This window comes from Lynx rufus, unplaced genomic scaffold (assembly GCF_022079265.1).
Source record: "Lynx rufus isolate CCGP_SWC_20201006 ecotype Redwood Valley unplaced genomic scaffold, mLynRuf1.p SCAF_4, whole genome shotgun sequence".
In the NCBI taxonomy this organism is placed as follows: domain Eukaryota; kingdom Metazoa; phylum Chordata; class Mammalia; order Carnivora; family Felidae; genus Lynx; species Lynx rufus.
In genome coordinates this window covers 2,541,618-2,568,370 of record NW_025814856.1, presented here as the reverse complement: position 1 = coordinate 2,568,370, position 26,753 = coordinate 2,541,618, and the positions used below count along the sequence as shown (strand labels likewise).

At 55.0% G+C, this 26,753-nt stretch overlaps 2 protein-coding genes across 7 annotated transcripts in view; one reads left to right on the top strand and one right to left on the bottom strand.

Annotated features, from left to right (window-relative positions):
- The window catches only part of UHRF1 (ubiquitin like with PHD and ring finger domains 1), a 33,515-nt gene extending 25,560 nt beyond the window's left edge, over nt 1-7,955 (bottom strand). The window contains exon 1 of one of the 3 annotated variants that reach the window (XM_047095902.1): nt 7,803-7,955. In XM_047095902.1, the coding sequence (XP_046951858.1) occupies nt 7,803-7,955 (153 nt within the window). Of the gene's footprint in view, nt 1-5,163; nt 5,239-5,753; nt 5,875-7,802 lie in introns of those variants that run through there. The other 2 variants (XM_047095903.1, XM_047095904.1) reach the window with 2 other exon arrangements.
- On the top strand, nt 5,844-25,439 carry ARRDC5 (arrestin domain containing 5). Of its 4 annotated transcripts, none has more exons than XR_006965141.1 (3): nt 5,844-5,914; nt 6,395-8,330; nt 14,021-15,322. XR_006965141.1 is itself a non-coding variant. In XM_047095906.1 (3 exons), exons 1-3 carry the CDS (start codon nt 8,174-8,176, stop codon nt 25,116-25,118), a joined length of 879 nt encoding a protein of 292 aa, XP_046951862.1. In that variant the 5' UTR covers nt 7,961-8,173; the 3' UTR covers nt 25,119-25,439. The 4 variants fall into 4 exon arrangements, 3 of the variants coding, with proteins under 3 accessions (XP_046951862.1, XP_046951861.1, XP_046951863.1); XM_047095906.1 differs by lacking the exon at nt 5,844-5,914 and adding an exon at nt 24,591-25,439 and having other exon boundaries at nt 7,961-8,318; nt 13,963-14,168; XM_047095905.1 differs by lacking the exon at nt 5,844-5,914 and adding an exon at nt 24,591-25,439 and having other exon boundaries at nt 7,961-8,330; nt 13,963-14,168.
- Nucleotides 25,440-26,753: the final 1,314 nt, after the last annotated feature.

Genomic DNA, 26,753 nt, shown 5'->3' with positions numbered 1-26,753 from the left:
GCCACTCCCCGCAGGGTCACACGGTCCAAAGCAGGGTGAGCCCCGGTGTCTGCGAGTCACCCCCTCTCTCCCTCCACTCGGCGTGTGTATTTAAATGTGTGCAGCGTCCCAGGACATCAGAAGGTCAGGCTGTTACAGAACGCAGAGACTCCTGGGGGTGAATGGAACCCCCTAACCAAGGGGGTCTCGCTCAGGGTGATCCTGTCCCCCGGGGACACTCGACGAGACCTGGGATCGTTTCGGTTGTCACAACCGGGGTGCTCCCGGCATGACCGGGCGGGGCCGGGGAGGCCCCCACAACAGGGAGCGACCCAGCCCCCGTGTCCCCGGGGCTGAGGAGACCCCGTCCTAGACGCACCGATGCACACACCCAACAGTCACCAGTCCCTTTGGAGGCTCTGGCTCTCGCTCGGCCCCTCTGCCCACCGGAGTCCCTGCTAGCAAACCCTCCCTGCCAGCCAACTCCCGTGGGCCACCCTGGGCGCGTCCCGGCAGGGGCACGTGAAGGAGTTTTACCTTCTGAGCCGCATCCCGGTGGCTCAAAAGGCCAAGGGGTGGTCTTTTGCTAGAAACTGTCCCGGGGCGCTCCGCCAGCTCCCAGCAAGGACCCTCGGTGCATCTAGGTCTATCCCGATGCCCCAAGGCAGGTTTCTGTACTGCGGACACATGGGGCCGGACTGTTCCCTGCAGGACCCTCCTGGGCACCACGGGGGAGCGGCAGTCCCGACCCCGCACGCTCCCTGCCAACCACAGACGTCCCTAGACACCGCCCACCGTCCCCTGAGGGCAGAACTCGCTGGTTCGGAGGCAGTGTCCTAAAGAAGAAGAAGGAGAGAAAGGACAGCAGACACGGATCAACTTTCCCTCCTTCCCGATGTGCCGGAAGTGGTGGTTCCAAGGCCAGGTGGCGGGCGATGTCTCACGCCAAAGCGCGGCTCAGGGCCCAAACCTCTGCTGCAGTGGCTGCTACTCTTTTCTTTACCGGTCACAGGCCGGAGAATCTGATGAATGATCACCCCGCTCCCCCGGGAGGATGCACCTGAACACATTAACGCTTGCCTACGGCCACAGGGAATTCCGCAACCCCGCTCCCCCCTCCCCCCACCTGTTCACCTGGCACGAGGGTGCAGCCTCCGATGTGCCCAGCCCTGCCCACGTGCCACGGGAAGGCCAGGGTCGGGGAGACATGATGCCGGCCCTCCATCACAGGGCCAGCACAGGACAATGGGTAGAGGGGACACAGATGGGAAGGAAGAGACCAGACTGGTCAACCTGCACACCCATATGCACAGCAGCCAGGCTCACAGCAGCCTAAGGGCGGAAACAACCCAGCGTCCATCAACCTGGGGGGGGGGGGCGGCGGATACACACAACGCGTCTGCCGCGCACGAGCACGTCACTCGGCATGAGCAGGAGCGAGGCGCCCACACCCGCTGCCCCGCGGACAGACCCTGAACACCTGATGCTCAGAGAGGGAACCAGAGACGAGAGTCCACACGGGGTGTGAGTCCAGAACAGGCTCCTCCAGGGACAGGAAGGGTACTCCTGGGTGCCAGGGGAGGGGGGAGGGAGCGACAGCTAGTAGGGATGGGGCTTCGTTTTTTTTTTGTTTTTTTTTTTTGGAGGTTTTTTATTTTTGAGAGAAAGAACGAGAATGAGGGGGGGAGGGGCAGAGAGAGGGAGACAGAATCCGAAGCAGGCTCCAGGCTCTGAACTATCAGCACAGAGCCCGACGCGGGGCTCGAACCCACAAACCGTGAGATCATGACCTGAGCGGAAGTCGAATGCCTAACCGACGGAGCCACCCAGGCACCCCAAGGACGGGGCTTCTGTCTGGGGCGATGGAATGTTCTAACCTTGACTGTGGTGACGGATGCACCATGCTGTGAATATAGTGAAAAGCTCTAGACTATGCACTTTAGGGGGTGAACGGTGTGGTATGTGAATCACATCTCAAAAAAGCTGTCATTTATTTATTTGTTTTTTTTTTAAAGGGAGAAAAGGAGTCCAAGAAAGGCGGGTACTGTATGATTCTAGCTCTGGGACATTGTGGAAAAGGCAAAGCCACAGAGACAGCAGGGGCTGGGGGAGGGACTGAGCAGGTGTGGCACCAAGTTCAGTTTCAGGGCAGCGAGGCCCCTCTGATCCACAGTGGCGGGTACGTATCGCCACACATGTCCAAACCCGCAGAACGCACGCCAGGAAAGAACCCTGATGTCACCCATGCATTGAATGTAACAGACATGCCACACTAGCGGGGATGCCGACAGCTGGGGGGGGGGTGGTGTACGTGGGAGGCAGGGTGTACTAGAAATCTCTGAACCTTCCTTTTAATGGTGCAGAGAACCTAAGATCCAGGTCATGTCCTCACAGCCATGAGATCAAGCCTCATGCTGGGCTCCGGACAAGGGAGAGCCGGTGGGAGAGAGCTGGAACCAGGGAGAGCACAACCGGGCCCCTAGGGTCCACAAGGGGTCAGGAAGCCCTGACCGTGCAGGAGCAAGGACACAGACAGAGGCACAAATAGGACAGGCAAAGGGGTATTCGGGCTGCGGGCGGGAGGTGGCATAGCGCATAATTCACAAGCTGGTCTGGCTGCTTCCTGAGGCCACTTCTGGAACCTTCCAGCAGGGCCCCCGCAGTCCGCAGGAAGCTTGCGCAAGTATCTGCTGTAAGAGGAGGTATGCGTTGTGTGCCCCTCTCCCTCCACCTTGCCTGCCCAAAGCTGTGCACAAACGTTCTGTTCAGGAACCATGGGGCAGAGAGGCTGGGCCCAGGCCTGCCTCATGCCAGCGTGTTCGGCATCAGGTGCTGGAACATTCCACGTTTGGATTCGTTTTCAAGATCCTGAAATTCCAGAGCCTCTGGCCAGCTCAGTGGGTGGAGCGTGCGACTCTTGATCTCAGGGTTGTGAGTTTGAGCCCCACGCTGGATATAGAGATTCCTTAAAAATAAAATCTTAGGGGCGCCTGGGTGGCGCAGTCGGTTGGGCGTCCGACTTCAGCCGGGTCACGATCTCGCGGTCCGTGGGTTCGAGCCCCGCGTTGGGCTCTGGGCTGACGGCTCGGAGCCTGGAGCCTGTTTCCGGTTCTGTGTCTCCCTCTCTCTCTGCCCCTCCCCCGTTCATGCTCTGTCTCTCTCTGTCCCAAAAAATAAATAAACGTTGAAAAAAAAAAAATTAAAAAAAAATAATAAAATAAAATAAAATAAAATCTTAAAAAAAGGGGGATCCTAAAGTTCCAGCGGAGGCTAATGGCACGAATAAAAAGTACAAAAGCCGAACGACAGGTGATCTGCACCTCATGGTAGCAGTCCTAACGTTAAAATTAAACTCGAAGTTAACATCTCGTAGAACCAAACTCTGCACTGAAAAATCCCTCGAACTGCCTATTCTAGAACATGTATACGTGGTTTGGGGCCGATAACTCCATAAGTGACAATTCAGGTCTAGGCAAAACTACCCACAGTATTTATGTCTGTCTGTCTGTCTCTCTTTTTTTATAGGGACAGAGAGCAAAAGCAAGCAGGACAAAGAGGCTGAGAGGGAGAGAGAGAGAATCTCAAGCAGGCTCCACACTGACAGCATAGAGCCTAACTTGGGGCTCGATCCCACAACCGTGAGAGCAGGACCTAAGCCAACAAGACTCGGACGCCCAGCCAAGCCACCCAGGCGCCACTGTCTTTCTTTTTTAATCCAAATTTGCCTCCTGGACATTTGGAATTTTCGGCCACGCATGCCGTGCAAGGGCGAAATAAACACGTACACGATTTGACATCTAAACACACTGGTTCCCGTTGGAAACCGGGATTAAAAACTTGCCACGCCTACCACTGCTGCCCACTCTCTGCCCCCTCGCGACAATCTCAAGGGCTACTTTTCAGGGTGCAGGGTGCCGCCCAGAGGCGCGAGAGGCCAGGAAATACACGCCCCAGGGCTTGACAAGATGTGGTTCTTCAGTCTGCTCGGAGCAGCCATTTCAGCGAGGGGTGGGGGCGACAGACGCCAGAAAGGGCTTCCCGTGGGCCTTGAGCCTCATACCAAGAGGGAGGGACCCACGCTGGACCCACAGCTGGAGGAGGGAAGGGAGCACTGACAGGGCCCGTGGGTGAGCTGGGAGAGGGAGGAAGCAGGAAACTAACTGCTCTGCGGCCCTTCCCGGGGGCGCAGCCCTGGCCCCTCACCTGCCCTGCTTGGCCTCCAGGCTCTGCAGCAACCCGACATGCAGACAGGACACACGGACAGAGATGGGAGAGAAGAAAACACGTGAAGCCCAGATGCGGCAGAGGGGACAGGGCTCCCCGGTTCAGCGGGGAGAGCAAGGACAGCAGATGAGCACCTCAAGGCCACGCACGACCCCTCCTCATCACCAGTAGCTCCGTGGGGTCTTCAACAGGGTCCAAGGGACTCCTGAGACCACACAGTTTGCGCACCCCTCCCTGGGAAAACCTCTCTGCAACACGGTGTCCTAGGGGACCTGTTCTAGTACATTCCGCGGCAATGCTGTTCCTGACAGAAACCCTGGACCCCGAATGGAGGCGGGGAGGGGTGTAACTGGCAGGCTACAGCCGGTGTGACAGTCTAGCCTGCACCTGTTTTTGTAAATAAAGTTTTATTGGGCTCCTCCTGAGACACGCCCACTCATTTGCATACTATCTCCAAGGGCAGGGGTGAGCAGTCCTCACAGAGACAAATATTTACATAAGGGGTTTGCTGACCTGGCTCAGCGGGAATGCCCTCCAGCTGGGAGCTGGGGGGGGGGGGGGGGGGGACCCTGCCTCGAACAGCCTGAAGGGCAGGACTCTGCTGCCCGACTCTGACTCTGCCCTTCAGGAAATCGGGGACAGCGTTCAGGAAGAGCCAGTTTGAGCTGGTGGGGTGCGAGGACACGAACGACCCTCGCAAGGCCGTTCTCAGGGCGCCATTCAGACTGATCCTTCAGACTGTCCTTAGCACAGCTTTTGAGGCCCGCGAGGCCGATTTAGCTGTTTTCCTAAAGCAAATTATCTACTAAATCAGTACTTCCCAAGTGGCGGCAAATGCAGGGAAGGAGCCGGCCCCCCCGGCGTCAGCAAGGCCGAGGGGGAGAAACCCAGAGCCCACGGATTCATTGCACCTTTACCGCTAACCGGCCGGACCTGGCCATGACCGCCCTGCTTTCTCACCAGGCCGCACGACAGCCACTTCCTTGGGCAGGGAACGTGGGGAGATTATGTGAAAAGCACAGCACTGCACCTGAGCTCAAGTCACCACGAAGGACAGCCATTGTCATTTTCATGGGCAGCCAAAAAAAAAAAAAAAAAAAAAAAAAGGGCGCCAGATGCCTCTCGCCCTTGCCCAGGCTGGGCCTGCCGCCCGAGTCCCTGCCCCCATTCCGCCTTCTTGCATTTCCGCCAATCAAGCGACATAACCGCCAACCTATTCAGCCTAAACAACCCGGCCACGAAACCCTCCCATATCCTGGAGAAAGACTCAGCTAGGTTCTGCTTTATCGGCTCAATCAACCTCACTGCAGCCCTTGGACTACTACATGTTTCTTTTGGGGGGGGGGGGGGTGCGAGGAAGGATTACAAAGACTCTAGAACATTCTGTGAAAACAGCACTCTTGCCCCCACTGGAAACTGCGCGGCTTTCTATCACCTGTTAGCTTGGTCTGTTTGCAGACTTGACTCACTGAGGTGCTGCTATATAGGCCTTTGTCCCCGTCCTCCCCCCCCCCCCCCCCCCCCCCCCCCCGCCCCGTCGCTGTCCACACCTCCCGGCAGCCAGGCCAGGGCCTCGCCCTGCATCCTTGGGGAAGTTGCATCACGCTCCAGGCTCGGCTTCCTTATCCGGAAGCCAGAAGTGACGACACATTCCCTCACAAAGCTGCCGAGTGGGGCCCGTCTCTCATCGCTGACATCCTGAAAATTAAAGGTACAACATACGTGTCTAACGCCCGCAGGTGTTCGTGTTAGCGTCCCGCTTTATAACTTACACAGGAGTTGTAAGGACTTCTGTGTGGATCAGATATCACATTACGAACGAAGGGTGATGGGGGTTTGATTACGTGGGCGTAGACATTTGTCAAAACCGCAAAGGGTCCGTCTGCTTTTGGTGCGTCTATCTCACTGTATACAAATGCCACCTTAAAAAAAACACACACACACACAACCACACACAAACTGATTTTGAACTCTAATGACAGGCGTGCTCAACTATTTAGAGAGAGCGTGAACTAGCGTCTGCAACTTAGCTTGAAACGAGTTCCAAAACATACAGTGGCTTGGTGGACAGAGAGGAGGGCAGAGCAAACTGCAATGACGCGAATATGGAGACGCAAATGCAGAGAGGCGTCCGTGGGAAGGCCCAGGGGTGGGTGCTCAGGTGTTCGTGGCTCTTGTGACTTTTCTGCAGGCTTGAAATGTGACAACTGTAACATGCGCCACCTGGGAGAAGCTCACAGCTATTCAAACTTGAGAGGACGGGATCCAGCCCACCTCTGAATTGCGCTGTGGCCTGTTTCGGAGGTTCTCAGAAACTCCGCTCCACGGAGAGGCTGAGTGGCTGACAGAAGTCAGCCTGGATGCCACACAAATGAGCCGTTGGTGGAGGCGGAAGACAGCACCTCGGCAGAGGTTACTCACAACCCTGCCTTTTTCTCGAAGTCGCAGGCGACCGAGCAGTCAAAGCCCCCAGTTCGCGGGACCGGCTTCCCCTCCCCAGGCAGGGCGGGCTAACTCAGATTCTTAAGACATTGAAGTCATCCTGCCTGTGGCGGGAAGGAGGTGAAAGGTCTCCCAAGGGCACCACAAGCCCAAGAAATTAATCATCAGGTCTCATTTCGTGTTAAGCACGCTGGATCCTCCCAGCCCCCAAAAATCCTGGCGGGCCAGGCGCCGTGTTGATTTCTCAATCGAGACACCAGATGGCGGCAGTACCCACTTCAAATGCAACAACAAAGTCAGGCACGCGCACCCCAACTGAAGACTTTTAATCCGGTACAGTCGCTACACCGCTGTCCCTACCGCGCACCCAACTCTGGGATGGCCCCTGCAGATGGGACTGGCGCTTGGCGTCGTGCTATCTTATCCCACGCCCAGGGAAATCCCACTCACAGGACGTGCCATCTCCCCAGAGATAGCGACAAAAACGGAAACCCCCCTGCTGCCCCTGGAGAAAGCGTCCCAAGTGTGGGCAGCTGGGAAAGCAAGGGTGGCCATTTTAAAACGCCGCCAGGGGCCAGGGAGAGAGCGAGAAGAAAGGAGACGAAAAGCGGGGCCCGCAGACCCGTGGAAAGCACAGCGTCCCGCTCGCTCTGCACAGCGGGCCCAGAGCGGCGGAATTCCTGGCGAGCAAGCGCCATCTCCGGACTCTGAACAAGCGGGTCCAAATTTCCAGAAAACAGATTCTGTGGGGTCAAACTCTAAATAGGTACAGGCCGTGGGCCAGCAGCGCGTGTTTCAGAGAAAACAACCTGCTCCCTTCCATCCAGTGTCTGAGTAAGCGATTCGAGGCTCTCCTCGAAATTCATCCGTCCTCCATTGGCCACCTCCAACTTCTTTCTCTAGAAATCATTGGGGAGGGGAGCTTCAAAAAAAAACGGGCAGGCAGAGTTAAAAGCCCCAACGCTACGGACTGGGGTGCCAGCTTCCTGCCCGGTATGTCGATCTGCGAGCGGAGCCTTTGTTCCTGGCTCAGGCATTTGAGGTTTCTGTGGAGACGTGAAGCGGACCGGACGAGGGGCGGGAGAGTATATGTACTGCGCCTGGACCAGGCAAGAACAAAGGTGCCGGGCGGGCGGCAGCCGGCGGGGCGGGTTTACCTGCTTGCCCCTGTAGAAAAGCCTCTGCAGGCCTGGCTCCACGTGGAACAGCCCCTGGATCTTCCTCCTCAGCTCCTCCACCTTGGTCAGCCTGGACAGCGAGTCCACAGTGTGGGCCACCTTGCCGTCCATGGTGCGAACCTGGACCCACATGGCGCCTGCTGGTGCTGAGGGGGAGAGAGCGGGACCCCTAGGTCAGTTCCGTTGCTGCTGCCACCACCAGACCGTGCCATTCTCAGGTCACCTTGGCCTTTGTCCACCCTGAGGACACTAGGAAACTCCTCGAACGCCCTCCCGGCGCGTGAGTCCCCGAACTAGCTAGCCACAGCTGACCAGGGCCCGGCAGAGGAAGTGAAGGAATTAATGCATTAATGACCAGCAAGGGCGGAGAGGCGAGGAGGGAGAGTAAATTAGGGGAAGGCAATCGGCGTCTCGGACCACTCACTCCAACCCACTCCGCCTTTCACACAGGGAAGACAATCATGTCCGGAGCAGGAAGGAGGACACGGCCGAACGGTGAGGGGCCAGGTTCGTTCGTTTATTTCTTCGTTCGTTCATTCATTCATTCATTCATTCATTCATTCTCTGAATTAATACTGACGCAAGGGGAAAACCCAAAAGTCCGGCGCGGGTTGGAACTTCAGAAGTCCCAGTAACTCAACTAAGTGTGACCCAAGGGGGACGATCCCCCCCACGCCCAAACCCCGAGCCCCCGACCCCTGGCGCGCGCGCCCCCCCCCGCGCGCGTGCGCGCGACGCGGCCGGCCCCGCGGTGGCCATGGCAACCGGCCGCCCCGTCCCGGCCGCCCCCGCGCGCGCCGCGCGACTCACCTCGGCCCCCACCGCGGCCCCGCGGGCAGTCTCGCGCTCCCGGCACTCCGACCCACGGACTCTGAGCCTCTCTTATTCTCCCGCCCGTCCGCTCGGGCCACGCCAACTAGCCCACGCCCACCCCCACCGCCGGGACCGGCCGAGGGGCCCCCGCGCGCCAAGTCCCGCCCCCCTTCACTTGAGCCGCCTCGCTCATTGGCTCCGCCGCGCCCGGCTGCCCCGCCCCGCTCGCTCCCCATTGGCCCAGGCGCGCCCGGGGAACTAAGGGCGCGCGAAATCGGGCTCGGGCGCGACAATTGAATCGCGGGGCGCCCCGCGCGCAGGCGCGGAGCCTGACATCCTCCCCTGCGGCTCGCCAGGCCCTCCCCCACCCAGCGGGCGCGACCCCCGCGGGGCTCTGGGGACGTTCCCCTCGCCCCGGGCAGCGCCCGGGCTGCCAAGGACGACTCCCGAGGGCCGGCGGGGCGGGGGCAGAGCCCGAGACGGCGTGCACAGCAGCCACGCCGCGGGGCACGCGTGCGCCCGTGCTGGCCGCACGTCCCCGGGCCGCTCGGGAAAGTTTCCCAAAGTCTCCGCGCCCGGTGCACCGAGCCCTTCCCCCCCACCCCCCGGCCCGGGCTGGCACCCCGATCGGCCCGGAGGCTCACCTCTCCGGCCGCCCCGATCCGCTCTCCTGCTTGCGCGCCTGGCCCGGCTGGGGATGGCGATGGAGACGCGTGTGTGGCCCCGGACCCCGCGCCGACCTGCCCGTAACCCGGAGCGCCCTGGACGGCCACCACTGCCCGCCGCGCTGCCAGCTGCTCTGATTTTTTTTCCCGCGAAAACTCGGCGTTTGGGAGTTGCGGGGCCGCGGGAGGCCGCGCCAGGGGCGGGCGCCTGCCTGGTGATTGGCCGCTGCAGTGGCGGGAAGCGAGAAAGGGGGTGGGGGGCGCCCCCCTCCCCGATCCAGCCCCACTCCGCCCAGCCGGCCACGGCCCCGCCCAGCCCTGCGCGCTCTGCTGGGCGCGCCCAGTGTGCAACCCGGCCCGGTGGCGGGAGCTGGGCCCCCCTAACTACGTGCGTCCCTCAGGAGCCCTAGGGAGGGACCCCGGGTAAAGACCCCCTGACCTTTTAATTCCTTTCCCACAGCCCGTCTCCCCGGGCACGGGCACTCACTGACAGTAGGGCAAGGAAGGCCGGAATCAATGTTTAAACACCGCAGTGGGATGTCGGGGCCCCTCTGGAGACCGCCTGCACCCCGATGGCCAGCCTGATCGCCCCAAGCTCTATTTCCTGGCGTCAGGGCCTGCTGGAGCTCCCCACCCGCAGGGCTTGTTTGCTGGGTTTTCCCGCCTCGTTTTCCCGCCTTCTCCGGCTGTCCAGGCGGGCAGGACTGCCCTGCCCCCTCCGCCCTGCTTGCTCTGCTCTGGCCAGTCGTGGCGGGCACACAGTGACCCATGCTGGGCACCTACAAAGCGCCTGGACACGGTGTTCAGAGCTGGGGGGCCCAACAATGGGCAAGGCCGACCCCCGTTGGTGGTCTCCAGACGGGTAAATTCTTGTCTGGAGAGACAGGCAACAAATAAATAAATAAATAAATAAAGCAACCTAATCATTTCAGATTCTATTTGCAGCAAAGCCAGGACAGTGGCTGGAGAGGCATGTGGGAGTGGGCAGGGAGGACATTCCGGTTGAGGTGGAGAGGTGGCCTCTCTGAACAGATGACATTTGAGCTGCGATCTGAGATAGAAACCAAGGACAGATGGGTCGAGGAGGCACGGCCAAGCTCAGAGGCGGGAAAAGGCTTAGAAATGGGGGGGGGGGGGAGCGTAGCCAAGAGGCCGGCGTAGCTGGGCAGAGAGGGGATGAGGTCAGAGAGGTGTCACCTGGGGCCTCAAGGGCCACCAGGAGGACTTTGGTCTTCGTGTCTTGAGCGGCATGGGAAGGCAGTGAGCAGGGTCCCTTCTGCTGTTATGTCCCCAGGTGGCAGACAGAATCATGTCCCCCACAAAGATATCTCTGGAGCCTGTGAATACGGAGCTTCCGTGCCAAAAGGAAGTTTGCAGATTAAATTACATTAAAGGTCTTTAGGTGAGGGAGGTTATTCTAGATTGCGCCGGCTGGCCCCAAATCATCGCAAGGGTCCCAATAAGTGAAAGAGAGGGGCAGAAGGGCCAAGTCAGAGGAGAAGTGACCGGGGAAGGAGAGGTTGGAATGATGAGGTCAACAGGCAAGGAATAGGGCAAGAGTCTCCCCCAGAATCCCAGAACACCTTGATTTTAGCCGAGCATCTCCAAGAGCCGACAAACCGCTTAGGAGACAAGACGGCAACGTCTACAGAAGACATCGTGTAAAATAAAGCAAGACACAGCAAAGACCATGAATGAGGCCTGCCGGAGTCTGCAGAACGGACATTTCCTGGCACCTCTCGTGCTCCAGCGGCCCTCCCACTTAGGCATCAGCCCACGCGCAGATCAGGCACCAAGAAAACCGTTAGGGGGGCACAAGGCCTCGGTCTCCTTTTTTGCAAAATCATATATTCCTGAAGGTCATTAAGTCGCTCGACAAACTTTTACTGACACCCCTCTTGTCTGAACCAGGCCTGGAGCCAAGCCGACGTGGGTGGGCACAAAGTTCCTCCCACCCTGGAGGGACTTTCCCATTCGATGGGGCAGACACAGGTGTAAAGGGAAATGTCAGATGCGTGAGAGGGTGTTCGTGCAAAGTGGAGCACACAACACTCTAAGCATCTTCGATCGGGACACACCAGACTTCGTACCCTGGCCATATCCATAATTTTTTTCCGACTGGGGTAAATAGCCATTAAAATGACAATGGAAGCGGGTGAGCCTAACCAGCGTATGAACCCTGAGAAGCGCGCGTACCGCACATGGGGGCCATCTGACAGAGCAGAAAATCCCTTGGGGCTCGTTCCTCGTTCCTCTCCATCTCTAAGCAGAGCTCATGATGCCTACCTTACCGGAGTGTTGTGAGAACTCTTCCCACCCAGGCCTCTGGCCTCCTGGCACGATGACAGGCGTTCCCATTGTGGCAGGAATGTTAGGGTCTGTGGCTGTTTTTGCGTATTCATTTGTTATTTCCGAGGAAAAAGTGGTCAGGTGGTCATTTCCCCAACCAGTGAGGGCTTTGGAATTCCCAAGCCGTCCCACCCCCCCGAACAACAGCCTCGTCTCCCCTCCCGGCCACTGGAGGCCCCTTCCCAGAACCCTGGCTGGATGATGTCACAGACAGGTGACCTCACCGCGGCAAAGGAACCGGGGATCTCAGTGTCATGGGGGAGGGGCGAGGATGTTCCTCCACCACCCCCAACCCCCCATGTCTGTGGTGAAGTCGATCGAATTAGTGTTGCCCAAGGATGTGGTCTACCCGGCCGGCTCCAGCATAGAAGGGCAGGTGGTTCTAATACTGAACAGCACCCTGGTGAACCCCATGGTGAAGGTGGAGCTCGTGGGAAGGGGTTACGTGGAGTGGAATGAAGAAATCGGGGCGTCCCGTGATTATAGCAGGGATGTTATTTGCAACAACAAGGCCGACTATGTGCACAAGACGAAGACATTCCCAGTAGAGGGTAAGGACCAAGCCAGCAGCCAACTCTAGCCATGATAGGAAGCTGGGTCTGGAAGGTAAACACATGTGTTAGTTGATCAACAAACCCCCAGGGATACCAGACAGGGGCAGAGGCCTGGTTCCTCCCCAGGAGGGAGGCTATGTATAACAATGACCATCAGATACTCACAACACGAAAATAACAAGACAGGAAGAGCCGAGCAGGACCCAGATATTCGAAATGAACTATCAAAGTCGTTCCCCTGGAAAATGCTATCCTTAGCCCCATGACCACTTTGGGAGGCCAGTAAAAAAATCTTTCTTGTGATTTTACAGATAAATCTCCCTCTAGCAGCGAACTCCGAGGAGACAAAGATAAGGAGTCCTATGGTCACCTGGAAAGAGAGAGGGGCAGGGAAGACATTCTAGGGAAAGAATAACTCGGCCCCGACTCCACGAGGTTCAGATCCAAAGTCTGGACAGACATTTCCAAAATGTGTTCACGGGGGTGTTCCACAACTCTTGGCCAATGCTCAGCTAGACAAAGTTTCATTCTAGAATTCTAAAAGTTTTAAATTTTTTTTTCAACGTTTATTTATTTTGGGGACAGAGAGAGACAGAGCATGAACGGGGGAGGGGCAGAGAGAGAGGGAGACACAGAATCGGAAACAGGCTCCAGGCTCCGAGCCATCAGCCCAGAGCCCGACGCGGGGCTCGAACTCACGGACCGCGAGATCGTGACCTGGCTGAAGTCGGACGCTTAACCGACTGCGCTACCCAGGCGCCCCGAATTTTAAAAGTTTTAGATAGGGAGGTCACGGAGGTCCCTTCAAAGAGGTGACTACTGAGCGATGGGAGGGACACCAGCTGTGCAGATTTCTAGGGGTCGGAATGGTAGGGGCGGGCGCCTGGATGGCTCGGTCAGTTAAGCGTCCGACTTCAGCTCAGGTCACGACCTTGTGGTTCGGGGTTCGAGCCCCGCATCGGACTCTGCGCTGACAGCTCAGGGCCTGGAGCCTGCTTTAGATTCTGTGTCTCTTTCTCTCTCTCTGCCCCTCCCCCGCTCACACTCTACTTCTCTCTCAAAAAATACACAAACTTTAAAAACATTTTTTTAATTAAAAAAAAAGGAAAAAGAAGGTTCTGGGGCAGGAACGGCCCCATGCCAGGCCTTACTGGCCAGCAGCCGTGTTGCCTCTCCGTGTCTCAGTTAACCTATCTGGAAAATGGGAGCCAGAAAGTCTTGCCTCATAAGATCGTTTTGGGGACTTAGTGACCTAATGGTATACGAAGGGCTTAGACTAGCGTGGGGCACACAGGAAGGCGTCATAAGTGTTACTTTTTGCAAGCAAACAGTCCCCACCCAGACCTCCCCCAGCGTCAGATACCAGCCTTTCTGATTGCCCAGCATTCCGCCCCCCCCCCCCCCCCGCCAAAGCATGAGCCCAAGCATGTTTGTCGAACGAATGAATGCGTGTCTGAGGGCGGGACCTCCAATTTTGCAGATCCAGAGTAGCGGTGAGCACATCCCCGTGGGTAGCTTGGGGTGACCACCCCAGCCACATCACCCGCCCGGGGCATCCCCCTCCAGCCCGGCTGAGGCCTAGGCCTGAGATCTGTAGACCATGCAGAGCCGTAAAAGCACAGAGCTCAGCCTAGCTCGGGGATGGGCGGGCCAGGCCCAGAACAAAGCCCTTGCCAAAATAATAAATAAAAAGTGGGGGGGAGGAAAAAAAAAAAGATTCTAGAACCTTCTGATGGCATTGGTGTGTTTTGCTTTCAGATAATTGGTTAAGTGCAGGCAGCCACACCTTTGACTTCCATTTCAACTTACCTCCCAGGCTTCCTTCTACCTTCGCCAGCAAAATTGGCCACGTCTCCTACTTCGTGCAAGCCTCCTGCATGGGTCGGGAGCACATTCTAGCGAAGAAGAGAATGTACTTGTTGATTCAAGGGACTTCAGACTTCCATCAAGAAAACGCACTGCAGGTAGTGATAGGAGAGGAGCAGGGGTCGGACCTGTCCTCAAAGCTCACGGGAGGCAGGGGGAGGTGGGAAGGCAGGGGACAGAGGTGGCCCCCACCAGGAAGAAGGAAAAGGCACGGATGGTTCCCCAGGCCAAGTTCACAAAAGGTGAATCAGAAACCAGGGCAGGCGCAAGGCCGGGGCTCTCAACCCGGACAATTCTGCCTCCCCAGGGGGCACTGGGCGGTGTCCAGGGACACTTGTGGCTGTCACAGCTGGGGGGAGGGGAGCTACTGGCGTCGAGTAGGTAGGGCCAGGGCAGCTGTTCAATACCCCCCAGCGCCCTGGACGCCCCCTACAGAGAATGAGTGGTCCCCAATGCCCTTGACCCTGCAACAAGTCAAGACTAAGCAGAGACCTCCCTGTGACCCACGGGTGAAAAAGGTGCCTGGATGCTCAGTGACTCGCCAGGGTCTTTGAGCCCTCAGACAGCAGAGATGGTGCCCCCACAAAAAGAGGCATGAAAGGGGGTGGCCTCTGGCCCTGGAAAAGGAAAGGGCCATGTGATGTTGGTCTGGCTAAGCAAAGGAGGTTTTCTAGATGGTTCCTGGAGGGCCAGGTGCAGAGAAGTCAAGGTAGAAGTCAAGGTGGGTGGAGTGACGTTGGGCCAAGTAACTTCCCTGGGGACTCCTATCAGATCATGGTGCCTCAGATGGCTGGCGTTTTAGTTTTCGAGATCCAGGTAGGAATCCCAGAGCCCGCCCCCCCCACCTCCATTTCATGTTTCATGTAAATCCCGAACTTCCCACAGTGCCCGGCGCAGGTTGGAGGATGTGCCCCAGAATCTTGTCCCAGCCGCTATCTCCAGTATTATTATGCGTGTGACAAGAATCACCTGGAGCCCAGCCAACCTCTTGCGACGGTCTGGAGGGTCTCAGGAAGGGTAGATGCTTGGAGGGGTGGACCAGCCCTGGGATGATCAGGCCTGAGCTCAAGGCCGCTTGACCATCTGCCCCCTGTGTCAGCCCTGAGCGAACTATGGTCCTCCTCTGGCCTTCCCTTTGGAAATGTCGGTGCTGGGTCGGACCCAGCCTGTGATTCCGTTGACAGATATGCTATTAGCTGGGTGGCCTTGGGCAATTAACACCTCCCAGGGGGCCCCCCGGGGGGGGGGGGGATCGGTTGAGCAGCTGACTCTTGATTTCAGCGCAGGTCACAAGATCTCACGTTTGTGAGTTCAGGCTCCGCCTTGGGCTCTGCACTGACAGAGCAGAGCCTGCTTAGGATTCTCTCTCTCTCTCTCTCTCTCTCTCTCTCTCTCTCTCTCTTTCTCTCCACCCCTCCCCCACTCGCTCTCTGTCCCTCTCTCTCTCTCTCTCAAAAATAAATATTAAAAAACAAAACAATGGGGCGCCTGGGTGGCGCAGTCAGTTAAGCGTCCGACTTCAGCCAGGTCACGATCTCGCGGTCCGTGAGTTCGAGCCCCGCGTCAGGCTCTGGGCTGATGGCTCGGAGCCTGGAGCCTGTTTCCGATTCTGTGTCTCCTTCTCTCGCTGCCCCTCCCCCGTTCATGCTCTGTCTCTCTCTGTCCCAAAAATAAATAAACGTTGAAAAAAAAATTAAAAAACAAAACAAAACAAAACACCCCGGCTCCGGAGCCGTGACTTGACTGTCCTGATCTGCGCAATGAGAAGAAGAAAACTACTTCCCTTGATGGGTGCCTGTGAAGACCGCAGAGTGTTCAGCATAAAGTCTGCACACCCAGGAGGTGCCCAGTAAGTGGGAAGATCTAAAATCAAGATCATGGCAGCAAAGGGAGTTATCACACATGCGTTTTGAGGATATGAAAATACTGTGTTTTTTCTGACTACTCAGTACTGTCTTAACCAGACTGGTCAAGGGAGGCCCTTTTGAGGAGGTGACATTTTAGCAGAGAATTGAAAGAGAAGAGGGGGTTGGGGCGCCTGGCTGGCGCAGTCGGTTAAGCGTCCGACTTCAGCCAGGTCACGATCTCGCGGTCCGTGAGTTCGAGCCCCGCGTCGGGCTCTGGGCTGATGGCTCGGAGCCTGGAGCCTGTTTCCGATTCTGTGTCTCCCTCTCTCTCTGCCCCTCCCCCGTTCATGCTCTGTCTCTCTCTGTCCCAAAAATAATAAAAAACGTTGAAAAAAATTAAAAAAAAGAAAAGAAAGAGAAGAGGGGGAAAGCCATGTGGACATCTGGGGTAGAGGGTTCCGGGCAGAGGGAGCAGTCCGTGCAAAGGCCCTGGGGCACAAGGCCCACCTCTGATGGAGGTGGGAGCCCTGGTGGGCTGAGGGTCGTCATTTCATTCCCTTCAGCTGCTTTGGGGAGGATAGACAAGAGGGGGCAGGGTGAGAGCAGGAGCTGGGGCACCGGGGGCAGAGGTTACCACTCTGGTGCAGTGAGCAGTGATGGGGCTCAACCAGGTACAGGCAGATTCTTGACCCCAGTCTGCCCTCAGAGCAGCCAGAGGCAGTCAGGTGATGACCTTCCTCTGCCCACGGCCCTCCCCGTCTCCCATCTCATTCAGGGTAAAGGCCAAAGTCCCCGCTGCCCACAAGGCCCTGAGTGACCTGCCCCATCCCCACCCTGCCCTCCCTTCTGCCCTCCCTCCCCTTTGCTCCCTCTGCTCCAGCCAAATGGGCCTCCTCAATGTTCGGCCCACACTCCAGGCCTGGGCCTGCCCCAGGGCCTTTGCACGGGCTGTGCCTTCCGCCTGGAACACTATGATATGATCTTCCTCTCCTTCCTCCTCATCCTTCGGATCTCTGCTCCGAGGCCACGTAGTCACTGAATAAACTGTCGCAACCCCAACAGAGGGCATTTAGTGCATCTATCCAAATGAAAGTGAACATGCACTTTGTCCCAGCCACTGCCCTTCTAGAAATTTCTCCTACCGATATTCTTTCACGCGTGACGTGACCTCCTACAGCAATGTTTTGGTGGCAAAAAAAAAAAAAAAAAAAATTGGAATCAGCCTAAATGCTCATTGCTGGGAGAATGAAACCGGCAGGGTGCTGTCCAAGGTATACTCTACGGAAAAGTTAAAGAGAAACAAAGACCGGACAAGGACGTGTCAGTCCCGGGGTGGCGTGAGCGCTGCGAAGCTCAGAACCCAGAGCCCCGCGGCAGCGGGTGGTGAGAGCGTGAAATATACTTCCTTGCAGGTGTAGCAAACGACTCTCCGGAAGGAGGCCAGGGAAACTGACCAAACAGCCACTGCCCCCCTGGGAGGGGAGCTGGGGAGGGGGGAGGAGCAGACATTTTCCCAAAACAAAACAGCTTTATTGAGATACACTCCACATACTTTATAATCGCCCTCCTCCAGTGCGCAAATTCAATGACTTTTGGTGTGTTCACAAAGTTGTGCAGCCGGCCCCTCTGTCGATTTTAGCACGTTCTATTCACCCCAGAATGAAATCTTACATCCCTTAGCTGTCACCCCTCAAACTCCCCACATCCCCTCCCCCAGCCCCTGGCAACCACTAATCCATCCGCTTCCTCTCTCCCTGGGTTTGCCAGTGCTGGACATTCCATGCAAGTGGAATCGTAGGGTACGAAGCCTTTGTGTGTCAGCTATCTCCCACCCGCTCGCCTGTGTGCCGGCTCCCTCTGTGATGTATCCTTTTTTATGGCTGAATAATATTCCAGGGCACAGATGGGACCCGATTTTGTGTATCCATTCCTGCACTGATGGATACTTGGGTTGTCTCCTCCACCTCTCGGCTGCATAGAGTCAAGGTACTGCACAGGTCGTACAAAGTTTTGCATGTTTCTCTTGGCCTGATACCTCGAGGGGCATTGCTGGGTCAGATGACGGGTCTGTTTAACATTTGAGGAACCGCCAGCCTGTTTTTCCACAGTGGCTGCCCTGTTTTCCCGTTCCCTTTAGCCAGGCTCGAGGGCTCTGATCTCTTCACCTCCTCTCCACTCTTGGCACCTTTAAAGAGTCTTGAAAGATGGGACCCTGTTGCCTCTTCCAGGAGTCAGTACCGTTTGGAAAAGGAACTTGTCCCAGAGACATTTCCTAACCACTGACTCTAAGCGAGCCCCCGCCCCACCTCTCCTTCACTCCTGCCCCCCCCCGCCATTTTTTTCAACGTTTATTTATTTTTGGGACAGAGAGAGACAGAGCATGAACGGGGGAGGGGCAGAGAGAGAGGGAGACACAGAATCGGAAACAGGCTCCAGGCTCCGAGCCGTCAGCCCAGAGCCCGACGCGGGGCTCGAACTCCCGGACCGCGAGATCGTGACCTGGCTGAAGTCGGACGCTTAACCGACTGCGCCACCCAGGCGCCCCCCCCCCCCGCCATTTTGCATCCCACCACAGCCTCATCGGAAATGACCTGGTTCATTTTCAATGTGCCAGTTATGCGTTCGTCCCCCCCCCCCCGCCCCCCACCAGAGCAGGGACTGGGCTTGTCTTAACTGCTATGGGTTTTCCTTGAACTTGGCACCAAATCGATGCAAACAAATACTGGTTGGATGAATCCCCCCACCCCCCACCCCCAGAGGCTCACCTATGCCAAAGGAATGCGGGGCTCTAAGACACTCCCAGATCCGGGAAATCCAACGTGGGGTTTGTACCCTCAACATTGTTGGGTATCAGAGGGCTTTGGCCACCCTGCCTGACCTAGCGTGGGAGGCCACTGGGCCATCGCTGGTACTTCTTGGCCCCTCTCTCAGCCACAGGCCAGAGTACAGGCTTGGCCTTGAGTTAGGGCAGCCACTTCCTTAACACCTGCAGGGTTCTAACGCATGCGAGGAATTTTCGAATGAATGACTGGAGGGATTTAGAATAAAACTGCCTGCAATTAGCCTCCTGGAGGAGAGGGAGGCGGAGAGGGAGGAGGAGGCAGGGGGTCAGAGGCTGAGGGTAGAGGTGAGGTCACCTGGGGTCAGGGGTCAGCCCTAGGTCTCCAAGGGAAAGCAATCCTATCTGGACCGGTGTTTTCCAAACCTCAGATCATGCCCATTCATGGGTTGGAAAATCAATTTAATGGGATGCCAGTTCATTTGTATAAAATGCAAGAATACATAAGGCCAAAATGGAAAGTATTAGAAAAAAGCCAACTTGGGGGGTTGCAAACATTGTGTGTGTGTGTGTGTGTGTGTGTGTGTGTGTTTTAAATAGAAGAAGAAAACAGAACAGAGAATAAAATAAGTAGAATAGGAAATGAAGAAAATACGGTTGGTGGGTGGCGATTAATTTTTTTTTTATGCTTATTTATTTCTGAGGCGGAGAGAGACAGAGCACGAGTTGGGGAGGGTCAGAGACAGAGGGAGACACAGAATCAGAAGCAGGCTCCAGGCTCCGAGCTGTCGGCACAGAGCCCGACGCGGGGCTCAAACCCACGGACTGTGAGATCATGACCTGAGCCGAAGTCGGTCGCTTAACCGACTGAGCCACCCAGGCGCCCCAATTAATTTTTTTTAATGAGAGAATAAGGGCGCCTCGGTGGCTCAGTGGGTTAAGTGTCTGACTCTTGATTTCGGCTCAGGTCATGATCTCACAGTTCGTGAGTTTGAGCCCCGCATCGCGCTCTTCACTGACAGCGCGGAGCCTGCTTGGCATTGTTTCTCTCTCTGCCCCTCCCCTGCCTGCTTGCTCGCTCTCTCTCTCTCTCTCTCAAAAACTTAAAAAAAAACCCTCAAATATATACTAAAACATGAAAGAATAGAATAAAATAGGTCAGAAAATATAAATGTGGTGGTTTGCAACAAGCTTTGTTTTTACAACATCAATGTGTTGGACAGAATATAATAGCTTTGAATAGGTAGACTCCAGAATTTACCAGAAAAAAATTAATCTGGTGGGTTATGACCAGCTAATGTTTTATAAATTTTGCTTTTATCTGAAGCAAAATAATAGAATAAAGTAAGTCCACTAAGCATAACGGGAAAATGAATTCAGAAGGTTGCAACAAATATATTTTTTCAATTTTTTAACATTTTCATTTATTTTTGAGAGACAGAGAAAGAGGGTGAGCGGGGGAGGGGCAGAGAGAGAGGCAGACACAGAATCGGAAGCAGGCTCCAGGCTCTGAGCTGTCGGCACAGAGCCCGACGCGGGGCTCGAACTCACGGACCGCGAGATCGTGACCTGAGCCGAAGTCGGCCGCTTAACCGACTGAGCCACCCAGGCGCCCCTGTGAGGAACATTTTTAAAGGAATACAGTAAGTAGAATACAGTAAAACAGAAAGTACCAGCAGGCATGTGTCATGGGTAAGTATTAGTTCATGACATGATGTCTCTTTCACAGACCTAGACGTAGATGCAAACACAGGTTGTATTCTCTGTCACGATATTAAAATCTATGTGTTTGTGACACGCTCTTCCAAAGGAGCCAGCCAGGCGCCCCTGAAATCTACGATTTGACCATGAGTTATGGTTTAAAAAACAAAAGAAGAAGAAGAGAGTATATATGACAGGTACTGTACGTGGCCCACAAAGCCTAAAATATTTGTTACCAGTTTCTTTATGGAAAACGTGTGCCAGCTGGTGGCGGAGAGCAACTCTCCTGTGTAAGTCCAAGAAGAAAGGTCGTCCGGATGTCACGATGTTCCTTCTAGCCCTTTTCTGACACCTAACACATAGAAACTATGGAAACATCCATCTTGTAGAGGGGGGGTTGCCTGAAGAAATAAACTATAAACTATTTTGCGACACGCTCAGTGGCCATGGTGAAAACAAACCAGAACAACAGGTGTGTTGATACAAATGCATCTCGAGCCCCGAACGCTGAGCTAGAAAAGCCAGTTGCTGGAGAACGTGGACAGCTTGATTTATTTAAAGCATTAAAATATGTAAAACAGGATTGTATACTTCTCCCACAAGCAGATGCATTTCTACGTAATATGAAAGTTGACATGAGGGGCACCTGGGTGGCTCGGTTGGTTGAGCATCTGACTCTTGATATCAGCTCAGGTCTTGATTTCAGGGTTGTGAGTTCAAGCCCCGTGCTGGGTATGAAGCCTGCCTAAAAAAAAATAGAAGAAAAGAGAAGAGAAGAAAAGAGAAGAGAAGGGAAGAGAAGAAAAGAAAAGAAAAAGAAAGAAAAGAAAAGAAAATTTCATACGAAAATGAGAGATGCCAGTCTGGAAAAGAACGGGAGGGGAAAATGGGGCAAAGCACCCAGAAGTCACCCAGTTTCAGTCAAATCAGTAACGTTTCCTTTCTTCCACTGGTTAGAAGACACATTTGTGCTTGTTACATTATTCTTTCTAAAAAAAATACTTTTTAAGTTTATTTATTTATTTTTGAGACAGAGAGAGAGAGAGAGAGAGAGAGAGAAAGAGAACGCAGGGGAGAGGGAGGGAGAGAATCCCAAGCAGGCTGTGTGCTCTCAGCGCAGAGCCCAGTGCAGGCCTTGAACTCATGAACCATGAAATCATGACCTGGGCTGAAACCAAGAGCTGGACACTTAACCAGTTGAACTGCCCAGGTGCCCCGCTATGTGATTCTTTACACACTTTTTTCTGAGACAATAATCTGGCGTAGGTCCCTCTGTGTATGTCGTAGGAGAACAAATGTGTAGGTACAACAAACTGATCACCGTGAAATTCAGGATTTTGCCCTTTGCAGGTGGGGTTGCCGCCTGGGCAAGTGTGAGGGACTTTGAGGAAAAAACTAGCAAATTCCTTCTTCTTCTTGGATGGGGGTTACAAGCGAGTTGACTTGATATTAATTCACAGTTGCATATTTGCTTTGTGGGGTGTTCTGTGTCTGAGTTTTTTTTTTTAATCTGCAGATATGGGGGGCCTGGGTAGCTTGGTCGGTTAAGCGCCCGACTTCAGCACTTTCTCTCTCTGCCCTTCCCCCATTCACACTGTCTCTCTCTCTCAAAAATGAATAAATGTTTTAAAAAATTAAGATAGGGGCCCCTGGGTGGCTCGGTCGGTTGGGCGTCCGACTTCGGCTCAGGTCATGATCTCACGGTTCGTGGGTTCGAGCCCCGCATCGGGCTCTGTGCTGACAGCTCAGAGCCTGGAGCCTGCTTCAGATTCTGTGTCTCGCTCTCTCTCTCTGACCCTCCCCCGTTCATGCTCTGTCTCTCTCTGTCTCAAAAATAAAAAATAAACATTAAAAAAAATTTTTTTTAATAAAAAAAATTAAGATAAATAAATAAGTAAATATCCGCTGATATGATAAACCCCCCATTTCAGGATGAAGAGGGCCAGGGGTGGGAGGATGGCATTGGAGAGGGGCCCATGGGGGCCTCAACTAGAGCTTGGTTTTGTTATTTTATTTATTGGAGTTTATTTGTTTACCTTGAGAGAGACACTGTCAGTGTGGAGCCCGATGCAGGGCCCGAACTCAGGAACCATGAGATCAGGACCCGAGCGAAAATCAAAAGTCGGACACTTAACCGACGGAGCCACCCGGGCACCCCTATTTTTTTTGTTTTAAATTGTGGTAAAATATACATAAAATTTACCACTTAACCATTGGTATCAAATACATTCACATAGTTGTGCGACACTGATATATTTTTAAATTTTTTATTATTTAAGTTTGTTAATTTAGGGGCGCTTGGGGGGCTCAGTCGGTTAAGCGGCTGACTTCGGCTCAGGTCATGATCTCGCGGTCCGTGAGTTCGAGCCCCGCGTCGGGCTCTGTGCTGACAGCTCAGAGCCTGGAGCCTGTTTCAGATTCTGTGTCTCCCTCTCTCTCTGCCCCTCCCCCGCTCATGCTCTGTCTCTCCCTGTCTCAAACATAAATAAACGTTAAAAAAATTTTTTTTTAAAGTTTGTTAATTTATTTTGAGAGAGAAAGAGTGTGTTCTCAAGCAGGAGAGAGAGAGAGAGAGAAAGAGAGAGAGAGAGAGTTCCAAGCAGGCCCTACACTCAGCACGGAGCCCAACACGGGGCACGAACCCACAAACCGTGAAATTGTGACCTGAGCCAAAATCAAGGGTCAGGTGCTCAACCGACTGAGCCACCCAAGCGCCCCCTGGTATTTTATTCCTTAAATGAGCAGCGATCTGGAACAAATCAGGAGAATTTGTAAACGCTGATGAAGCAGGTTGTGGGAACGCGGCAGCGGGGCGACCAGGGGGGCAGCCCTGATGTGTAATGTTTACCAACTTCCCTGGTGAAAATACTCCCATCAGAGCCAGCTTCAAGCGACCAACTCGATGTCACTAATGGGGAGTGGGAGGGGCGTTTGCAAGTATTTTTTGCACGATTTTTTTCCTCTCTCTCTTTTTGGTATGCTGAAGGGGAACACGAACACACACACACACACACACACACACACACACACACACTTGTAAAAGTATCAAGTTCCTTTGCAAGAAGATACTGGAAGCCAGCAAAAGTGGAGAGCGATTATTCTAAGCCCACCCCACGTCACGTTGAATCCTTTAGAATATTGTTCACAAATAAAAAGTAAAACGTCACCCAAGCCACTCAGTAAATATAATGTGTGACTTTATCTGCAACCCAGCAGCTAAGTTGATAGAATGGCTGCCTTTTGAGGCATTTATTGAAACACGTTACATAATTTCAACTCTACAGTTTTCTTTTCGTAATTCAGAGCCCGGAATATTTTCTCCTAAAGTCTGAACTACTTGGGTAAACCCTAGGTCTCTGGCAAGACATCTCCTGTCATCTAGAAATCAATGACCAGGGGTGACTGGGTGGCTCAGGTGGTTGAGCACCTGCCTCAGCTCAGGTGATGATCTCACGGTTTGTGACTTCGAGCCCCACATCGGGCTCTCTGCGGTCAGCACGGAGACTGCTTGGGATCCTCTGTCCCCCTCTCTGTCTGCCCCTCCCCTGCTCACATGTGCGCGCTCTCTCTCTCTCTCTCAAAAATAAACATTAAAAGAAGAAACAAGGTGGGGCTCCTGGGTGGCTCAGTCGGTTAAGTGTCCGACTTCAGCTCAGGTCATGCTCTCACAGTTCATGGGTTCGAGCCCCGCGTCAGGCTCTGTGCTGACAGCTCGGAGCCTGGAGCCTGCTTCCGATTCTGTGTCTCCCTCTCTCTCTGCTCCTCCCCTGCTCACGCTCTGTCTTCTCTCCCTCTCAAAAATAAATAAACATTAAAAAAGAGAGAAGGAAGGAAGAAAGAAAGAAAGGATCCAAGGTCCAGAGAAGTCAAGCCACTTACTCAGGGTCACACAGCAAGTAAGCAATGGAGGTGGGGGTAAACCAGGGTCTTGTGCATTTCAAAGGCTTCTTTTGCAGAGGAGGAAACTGATAGTCAGAAAGGCAAAGGGAATTGAGTAAAGGAAGCGGGGAGGCGATGCCAGGCTTTTGGCTGCTAAATCCCCAAGGCTCCATCCAGATCCTACCTCGGGGCCTCCTACTTAGGAGAGTCCCAGCGGTTCCAGGCTTGCAGGAGCTATGGTGGAGGAACGTCCGGCAGGCGAGCGGATCCCGTGGCCGTGACCCCTCACGGTTGCCCGTCCTCCCCAATTCCAGAACCCTCTGTTCGTGGAGGCTGAGAAGAAAGTCTCGTACAATTGCTGCATCCAGGGTACCATCCGCCTTCAGATCCAGATGGAAAAGAACACCTTCGCGCCGGGGGAGGGGATGGTCTTCACCACGGAGATCGGCAACCACACCGGCAAGCGCATCAAGACGGTCGTCTTCGCCCTCTACGCCCACGTGCGGTACGAGGGCTTCACCCCCAAGGCGGAGCGGCGGTCGCGGGAGGACAGCAGCGAGCTGCTCCGGCAGGAGGCCAACACCCAGATCGCGCCCTTCGACACCACCAAGATCGTCAGCACCCTCAACCTCCCGCAGGTGCTGTCCGTGAGCGGCAGCACCCGGGACGGCGAGATCATGAGCACCCGCTACGAGCTGGCCAGCACGGTCCATCTGCCGTGGTCCCTGACCTGTGTGAAGGCCAAGGTTCCCATCATCGTCACCGGTGCGCCCGTGGATACCGCCGGCTGCCAGCCGCTGGAGGGGGCAGCGTTACCCGTGAGCCAGGAGTGCCAGAATTAAGCGCCCAAACTTCTGAATATTAAACGTTTTATTGGACGGTATGAGCAGCCCTTTCTTTGTCTTGTAAGACAGGCTTCAGATGAGTCACGGTGGATGGGGGGGGGACATGCCTGAACCTCCTTCTCACACCGCAGCCACTTAGGTATCGCTTTCTCCCGATGGCCAGGAGAAGACCAGGGGAAGGGACAAGACCTGGCAGCCGTCCCCGCCCCGGTTGGCGCTCCAGACCCATTTCCTTGCTGGGCTCTAACAGTGCCTAGACCTGGGGTCCGCGGCTGGGGTGGTTCAGCCCTCTGGGCAACCGGCAGTCGTAAGGGCTGTCCCCACGGAGGGGAACAGGGGCCACTCCGAGCATGGCGGGGGGGAATGGGGGCCAGAGATGTGGCTCATTGTCCTGCAATGCCCAGGATGGCCTCACCCCAGAGGATGACCCAGCCCCAACGGTCCACAGTACCAAGGGGGAGAAACCTTGCGTTCATCATTTGGGCGTAAAATTGAGTTTCATCCGTAGCTCACACTGGACACCAGAATAAATCCCCGATGGGTCAGGCGGTGCAAATCAGGGTGACCCCTCCAGTGTTTGTGAGTTACCTCCTCTCTCCCTCCCGCTTGTTGTGTGTATTTAAATGTTTACTTATTAATTAATTAATTTATTTATTGACAGAGAAAGAGAGAGAGAGAGCAGGGAGGAGCAGAGAGAGAGGGAGACAGAGTCCCAAGCACGCTCCTCACCGTCAGCACAGAGCCCAATGCGGGGCTCGAACCCATGAACCATGAGATCATGACCTGAGCTGAAACCAAGCGTTGGACACTTTAACCGACTGAGCCACCCAGGTGTCCCTTGAGCCACCCAGGTGCCCCTTGATGCGTGTGTATAAATGTGTGCGGTATCCCAGGACCTCAGTAGGTCAGATGATTATGGGATGCAGAGTCTCCTGGAGGTCAATGGAATCCCCTAACCCAGTGAGTCTCACCCAGCGTGGCTCTGCCCCCAGGGGACACTGGGCGAGGTCTGGGGGCATTTGTGGTTGTCATGACTACGAGTGCTCCCGGCGGCGTTGAGTGGGTGGGGGTCAGGAATGCGGCTCAACATCCCTAGTGAACGAGGTTGCCCCCACAGCAAGAAAACCTGGCCCCAACAGACTCTTAACTACAGACAACAAACTGCTGATTACCAGGGGGTAGGGGTGGGGGGATGGGTGAGATAGGTGATGGGGACGAAGGAGTGCGTTTGTCGTGATGAGCACTGGGTGATGTACAAGAGTGTGGAATCACTATCCTGTGCACCTGAAACTCATATCACACTGTATGTTAACTAAGTGAAATTTAAATAAAAAGTTAAAAAAAAAAAAAAAAAGAATGATCTGGCCCCAAATGTCAGCCCTGCTGAAGGGGAAAGGCCCTAGGCTGGGGAAATCCATGGGGGCAGGTGGCTGCCAAGTCCTGGGGTTGGGTCTGAGGGCCCCTTACCCAAGTCAGGGACCGTCCCTCCTACACTCACAGCCTCCCAGGGCTACCCCTCTCAGGGCAGACGTCAAAGTCCTCCAGGCATATGGCCTGCACATCGGGCCCATGTCACATCCATGACCATCAGTCACCAGCACCTGACCTCCCCTACATTCTGTCCTCCCTGCA

Excerpts from the sequence above, each read along its gene's own strand:
- ARRDC5 (XM_047095907.1), top strand. The coding sequence starts at position 11,949 with ATGTCTGTGGTGAAGTCGATCGAATTAGTGTTGCCCAAGGATGTGGTC. Across the intron at positions 12,202-13,962 it reads GAAGACATTCCCAGTAGAGG|ATAATTGGTTAAGTGCAGGC; the intron begins GTAAGGACCAAG and ends TTTTGCTTTCAG. Across the intron at positions 14,169-24,590 it reads ATCAAGAAAACGCACTGCAG|AACCCTCTGTTCGTGGAGGC; the intron begins GTAGTGATAGGA and ends CCCCAATTCCAG.